The sequence below is a fragment of the Adiantum capillus-veneris genome, chromosome 8 (assembly GCF_014529385.1).
Source record: "Adiantum capillus-veneris isolate H3 chromosome 8, ASM1452938v2, whole genome shotgun sequence".
NCBI classification, from domain to species: domain Eukaryota; kingdom Viridiplantae; phylum Streptophyta; class Polypodiopsida; order Polypodiales; family Pteridaceae; genus Adiantum; species Adiantum capillus-veneris.
Window position 1 is genome coordinate 33,603,014 of NC_140938.1, and position 7,474 is coordinate 33,610,487.

Genomic DNA, 7,474 nt, shown 5'->3' on the forward strand with positions numbered 1-7,474 from the left:
GACAAGGCATTGGGGCAAAAAATGAACAATCTCATTGACTATGCACATTATGCCCCTAAAAAGTGCACGAGTCTTGAGTATCGTACTCTACAAGTTAGTGCTCAACTTTTGATCACAATAGAGCTTGCTTTCCGAGATTTTCACTTGCTCTCCTTGCACAGATTCTCTCCCAACTACGATAGGGATCCAAATTGTCATGCTAATTTCCTTGGTTCTTGAGTATCAAGAGTCTTTAATCAGCTACACGCACCCTACATGTGATGTCACTTATGAAGAGTCCCTTATCAGCTCCACGCGCCCTACATGAGATGTTTCTTTTAGTTATATCGGTCATGTTTGAACTCGAAAGATGGTGATGAAAGTCCTCTCTCTCTCTCTCTCTCTCTCTCTCTCTCTCTCTCTCAATGGAAGAGGTTTTTCACTTTCTAAGAAAAAAATGAAGTAAAATGATCACCAAAAGTTTACATCATTTCCAAAAGCTTTGCACATTTCCAAAAGCTAGGCAGATAATTACAAGATCATCAAATGCTCAAAATAGGGACCTGTTCGTTAGTTTTGGCTAGAAAACTTGAATTCAAACTACAAGGGTCAAAATCATGAATTAAAAAAAAAAATGACTCCTTACAACTCTCTCCTCAAGAGTAAACTTTGGCAGACATAGTAGCCCTTGTCATGTTGCAAAGTGTTTACAAAGACCCAAATAAGAAGTTGAAAACTATAAGAGAGAAAAACTCAAGTACAAGCAAGAAGGGGTGTATGTGGTAAAGTGACGAAATATACTTGCTAGAAGAGCAAGTGAAGCTTACAAACAAGTTCAAGTTCTGATGACTTTCACATGCTTCCTTGGCTTCTAAAAGAACCAAATGCTTTGTAAGCTCCAGCTCTTAGAATATATTGATGGTATCCGGCTGCCAATGCCGCTCCTATAAATGGACCCACCCAAAATATCCACTACATGCACACAAGAAAACTATCATCATCAAGCTTCATCATCATAAAGGATTGTTGTATTTCAAAGAGATAATTTCCATCAAAGGCTATATATTTTTTCTTCCTTTTTTTAGTAATAGCTCACAACTTGTGAGCCGAGGTTTTTATTTTAATGTTGAAATCCTTTCTAAGAATGCAAATCTTTGAGATATTTCTTGTAAATATGGGGGTCGGTCATCAAAAAAAACATATGCCAAATTTGCACAAGTAGTCTCTACTACGAGTGACTTACATCTAAACAAGCATAAGGAACTAGGGCAAACTTAGAAAGCCATCCAAGTCTCAAGCAAGACAGAAGATGGGTACACACACTAATAGTAATGTTCTCCCACATCACATGGTAATAAAAAATAAAGGTTAGTTATTTCTTATGAATATTAAACAATAAATGATAATATAACTTGAAAAGAAACTAAGGAGAAATAGTTTTTTGAACTTACATGGTCATCCCAACTCTTTTTATGGCCATAAATGACGGCCGCACCAAAGCTTCTAGCAGGATTGATGCCTGTGCCTGTAATGGGGATTGTGGCCAAGTGCACCATAAATACTGCAAATCCAATGGGAAGTGGAGCCAACACCTGCACACATTCACCCTTGATTAACCTTAAAATCACATGCTCAAAGAAGCATAATTGTCATTTTGTTGTACCATCTCTCCAAATAGTTTGGTTTATTCATCACACATCCCTATTCATTGCCACACAAGAAATCACAAAAAAAAACATAGTTTTGGTTTATTTCTTTCTAATTTCGTACAACCTCTCTTCCTAAAGCTTCTTGGTTGTTGGCATACAAAACTGCAAGCACACACCCATGTTTGCAAACCTGTCCATTTAAGTTCCTAACACTCTCCAAACATTGTAATTTGGTTGGGAAAATTTGACAAGGATTAAATTTCCTAACACTCTCCAAACATTTGGTTGGGAAAATTTGACAAGGATCAAGGCTCAACTTACTGGAACATGGGAATCACGAGCATTGCGTTTGGGATCAGTGGCGGAGAATACTGTGTATACAAGGACAAACGTGCCAATGATTTCTGCTGCTAATCCTGTGCCATTAGAGTAACCCGGTTGCACCATATTGGCACCACCACCAGACTGCACATAGTAAGTCTTTTGGAAGGCCTTCACAAGGCCTACACCACATATAGCACCCAAACATTGTGCCACCATGTAGAAAAATGCTCTTGGTAGGGATACCTTCCTAGCCAAAAACAAACCAAATGTAACTGCTGGGTTGATGTGCCCTCCTACATCCATGTAGAAGACATAAATTGTTATCAGTCGCAAGTTTGAACATCTCTAACTTTTGATGATTCTAGCCTTAGAAAACATTAGCAAACTATTAAAGTAATATAGGAGCAAGAGGCATCGGAAAACAATTTGTTGTTTGAGTACATAATCATGACAAATCTCAAGTGTATTGTATACCAGCTAGTTAATGATCAATTCTTTGGCAGCTAAACCACATCTAAACTAGAGGAGCAAAAGACATTAATGCCATTGTTCTAAGAGTGCTAGTAAAAAATAAGGAAGCCACTAATTGTAGTCCTTGCCACCAAAGTTTTCTACCCATCACTTTGAGCATATATTATTTTCTAAATGTAAAGAAAAATGTGTCTTTCAATCTAAAGTCAATATATATTTTTTCCTTTGTCCTTAGCTAGAGTAAGGTACTAACTCGAGAGATCCACCTCGAAATATGTGGCTGTAACATGTGAATCCACCTAGAGGGTTTTTTATATTTCAAAGAGTTACAAAGTTATATGAACAAGAAGGGTTTGAAAATATAAGTCTTAAAATAAATTACAAGTTTACGAAAGAAGAGGGAGAAATGTTATATCAATACCCCTTGAATGCACATGCTATAAGTGTTTCAGGAAGGTGGAATACACAAATCCCCCACCCCCCCCCCCCTCCAAAAACGAGGGAGTTGCAAGGTAGGATACTAAGATCTAACTTGACTTACAAAAATGGTGTATCGCATGGGATGCAAGGCTATCATAGAAGCAAGGGGAAAATGACATACTATTGCCATAGTCATCACAAAACTATATATTATCACTACCTTCAACTTGCACAACATTGCCTAAATATTTCTATGTGGCCATAATATGTTGAAGACAAAGATGAAGATATTTAAGGATTATTAAACACAAGCTGCAATGATGTTCCTAAAAGTATAACCTTCTTCAACTCAGAACTCAATAGGATAAAGCACCAAACACGCATCAAATCCAAGAGGCTCCCACATCAATAGGAGAACCATCAACACAAAGGTCCAAGGCATAATAGTCAATACGTCTATAAACGAGAAGTATGCCTCCTTTGTGGTCAGATGGGCACCACTTATTTGTCATATGTAACTATGCAAGAGTCTTTTGCAACGATGCAGATTTTTCCATAGTTGCACAAGAATATTGCTGATAGTTGGTGATTGTGTGACCATTGCCTAAACCCCATGATGGAGATAGGGAAGTAGAGATCATGTTCATATCATAGGTATGAGAGTGAGAGAGAGAGAGAGAGAGCGAGAAAGAGAGAGCAATTTTTAGTCATAATAAAACAAGAATTTACTATGTCTAAATGCAGATCGCATCATAATCTACTAACATAATATGGCGGAGGTAGTAACCTTTTCCACGTGTCTCTATCTGCGAGATGAAAGCTAAATGCCAAAAGTGAGAGAAGCACGCGTTAAAGAGGGGGAGCGAGAGAGAGAGAGAGGGAGAGAGAGAGAGAGAGAGAGAGAGGGAGGGAGGGAGGGAGCCGGCCGTACTCGTAGAAACTTCTACAAATGTTTTTGAGTTTACAAAAGAGCATTGTGATAGTCCACCACCTTCTACAAGGCATCTGGCTCTAGTAACCTAAAAACTATGTTGACCTAATTTTTCTCAAGTAAAATAAAAAAGACGTGTAGGATTTCAAGTTTTCATTGGAGAGATATGACAAATTTCAATGCATTGTAGTGTAACACCGACAAAGTCATTCAAAGTTAACAACACGTAAGGGGCAAGTAGGCAAGGGGAGTTGGCCTAGCTAAAAAGGCGAGGGGCTTTAAGCGTGTCTTAGGTCTACTATGGTTCAAACTTCAACCCCCGTCACATACGAGTGTGGGTGTGTGGAGAAATCCCGTACAACGAGCTTATGCAAAGCATCATCATTACAAAAAAAAAAAAGGCAGTCAACCAGCTTCCAAACCTTCAAATCCTTTAACGAAAGGATTTTCGAAGGTTATTTAATAAATATAGGTTTTTCATGCACATTGCGCTCCAGAACGGATTTGTTGTCTCGATTGAATGAGCTTAAATTCGAGCTCCGACCAAGAGGCTATGTGTTGAGAGCTGTCTTCAGGCACGCTATAGGCCAAGTTACAGAAAGGGGCTTCATTTATGCGGGAATGGGTTTGACGTCTGGATCATATGTGAGCTTGAAGCCCTAATCCCAACCAAAAATTTTAAGCATGAACTTTCACAAGATTAATTCTCACAATAATTCCCACATGGTGACTTACCTCAACATCATGAGCTTCTGTGAGGGAGGCACTGTATACCTAGCTAGGTATGATTGGGGGCAGGGGACCACCGCCCCGTATGCGGTACCTCTCGAGCACAAGCTCATGATGTTATGCATTGTATGAAAAACACTGAAATTTCCTACATGAGAAACTTTCTAAATCTTCTTGTGTTTTCAGAAATCTCTCGAGCACAAGCTCATGATGTTATGCATTGTATGAAAAACACTGAAATTTCCTACATGAGAAACTTTCTAAATCTTCTTGTGTTTTCAGAAATCGGAGAAAAATTTATTAGGTGCACGTGAATGAGAGAGAGAGAGAGAGAGAGAGAGAGAGAGAGAGAGAGAGGGAGGCCAACCCAACTGAAGCAAGGGCTTGCAAACCTATCTTAGAAAGGCCAGAATATGAGACTTAGACAGAGAGCAGAGCAGACCTGAGATTCCAGCCGTGCAGTAGACCAGAACGAAGATCATACCACCGAAGGCCCACGCGATGCCGAGGAGGCCAACGCCACCGCAGGTCTTCGCCTCGGAGACACCGATGACGGTGGCGACTGTGATGTAGAGGAAGAGCAAGGTGGCTATGAACTCTGCTATGCACGCTCTGTAGAATGACCACATGGAGAACTCGCGAGAGTCTATGAAGGGAGCAGGGGGCGGATCATTGTAGTCTTTCCCCCTCATCTCCTCTTTGTTGGCCATCCCTTCTTGCAAAGAAAGAAGTGTGCACAATTATCTCTAGAGGACTACTTCACTCCCTCTCTCTCTCTCACACACACAGACACACAGACACTCCCGTTTTAAGCTCCTTGCTTCAGAACTCTTCTCCAGTAACACACCTCACTCTCTCTCTCTCTCTCTCTCTCTCTCTCACACACACACACACACACACACCAGCTCTATGTACAAAAAGAGCCCATTAAATACTTTGTGCTTCTAAGCGCTCTCTCTCTCAAATATGTAGCAAATTTTCACAAGCGTTACTCTCAATGCTAGAAAACACAAGAAGCATCCAGCACTCTACCCCACGTAGGCAACGCAAGGCTTAAGTGAATTGTTGCCCAATGTGATAAAGGTGTGTATATGTATGTACTCTATCCAGATATGACTCCTAGGGCCCTACACCATCCCCAAAGACTCTTTATGCACACGAGTACCGAAGGCGGCCTCTCTCTCTCTCTCTCTTCTGCTCCTCCTCATCTCACTTGGCGTTTAGCTTTCATCGCGCAGAGAGAGACACGTGTAAAAGGTTATGTACTCCGCCATATTATGTTAGTAGATGCTTCATCTTTTTTTTTTCAGAGCTCAAGCCTCAAGCCCCTCTTTGAAGTTTTATTAATTAGATTAAGACAGCTTCAAGTTGGATCAATGAATGTCTTAAATTTGCAAATATTCTAATTTTCCACTACCAAGTGTTTCAAACATTTGATTATTGTGCATGGAGATCCACACGACAAGCAAACAAAGGAATCCCTCAAGACTTGAAATTGACTCTAAAATGATGTCAACCTCAAATTTTCGATCACACCATAGTTTACTTTTAATTTACACATGTGGGTCCACCATAACTGCACTAACTAAACCAAAATAATTGTATATGAAGGCTCTATTTTGGGCAAAAGGAAGTGCTTCATGCTACCTAAAGATAGTTGTGTGTGGGTTACTTGCAAATTGCATCTTGTCCATATGCTAACATTTGTGGTTCAATGTATACATCTTTTGGGAATCATTTGTACAGCTTGCTTTTTATTGATGATTACTCTAGACATGCATAAGGTGCATTCACTTTAGGCAAAGTCCGAAGTGTTTGTTTCAAACAATTTTTGTTTATTGCTGAAAATGTATTTGATTATAGTGTGGATTGTTACCATATACATGCGGTAGTGATGTGTGTGAACACACTTAGGATTGTCGGAGTATTTTTTTTCTCACTAGGAGGTTTTTCTCCCCGTGCATTGTATATACGTCCATCACTCTAGGGCTATCTATCTTTTCCATTGCATACTAAGTAATACACTCTCTGTTGTGTGCCTTGAGCTTCCTTCGTCTTCTCCAAGCTGTGTGTTTTCTTCCAACCCTAATTCAATCAATTGGTATCAGAGCAGGTTGCATCCTCCCGGGCTTTATTAGTCGCTAGCTCCAGCACACGTCTGCTCACTTTCTTCGATTTTCGTAAGCTTTGGCGAGCGTCGGCTCAGATTTTTTATTCGGACTCATTTCGGTCTCGATTTCCACTACAGGCGGTGCTACGTAGGCTATTTCGTCATTTTGTGCAGAATTTTTGTTAGTACCATTTTTTGCAGAACAGGTCCCTTACAGTCTTCTACAGTTTCCGCTATACAGCATGTGTTGTTCTCGTTTTGTTTCCCCTCTTTTCGAGCAGTTTTCACATTAGGTGCAGCATTTTCCATGGCTGACAACAACACAGATGTGTTCAAGCTGTTTGCTGTTGAGGATAGATTGGATGGGGACAATTACCCTATGTAGGCTTATATGATGCAACATGACCTTGGGTCAAAGGGTGTCTGGAATATTGTGCAGGGCATTGATGTATGTCCTGGTACTGAGGATGTAGGCAATGTTGCAGGCTTTGGTGGCAGGATTGCTGCTACCAGAGCTGTTTTGCCTACGGCTGAGAAAGCTAGTTCGGATGTAAAAGATGTGCAGGCTCATGCATTGATTGCATTTTCTGTGAAGCGCACTATTGCTCCTCATATTCGTTCAATGAAATCTACAAAACAGGCTTGGGATATTCTAGTTGGTCTTTATGCAAGTCACAATGAGGCAAAAATTGCATTGTTGTGTAAAGAGTTGCAGTCGAGGATTATGCATGAGGAAGACGACATGGACACTTTCCTTGCTAGTGTCAAGGATATCAATGAGAAACTTATTTCTACAGGTGAAGTCATTTTTGACAGTTCCCTTATGCAGACTATTCTTGATGCTTTGCCAGATTCTTACCA

General features: G+C 40.2%; 1 protein-coding gene across 1 annotated transcript; it reads right to left on the reverse strand.

Annotated features, from left to right (window-relative positions):
• Window positions 1-573: 573 nt before the first annotated feature.
• LOC147451937 (putative aquaporin PIP2-8) lies at window positions 574-5,377 on the reverse strand. The gene is made up of 4 exons (XM_086517807.1): window positions 4,946-5,377; window positions 1,950-2,245; window positions 1,431-1,571; window positions 574-951 (listed from the first exon to the last, which is right to left on the reverse strand). Exons 1-4 carry the CDS (start codon window positions 5,211-5,213, stop codon window positions 832-834), a joined length of 825 nt encoding a protein of 274 aa, XP_086373933.1. The 5' UTR covers window positions 5,214-5,377; the 3' UTR covers window positions 574-831.
• Between the last annotated feature and the right edge of the window lie 2,097 nt (window positions 5,378-7,474).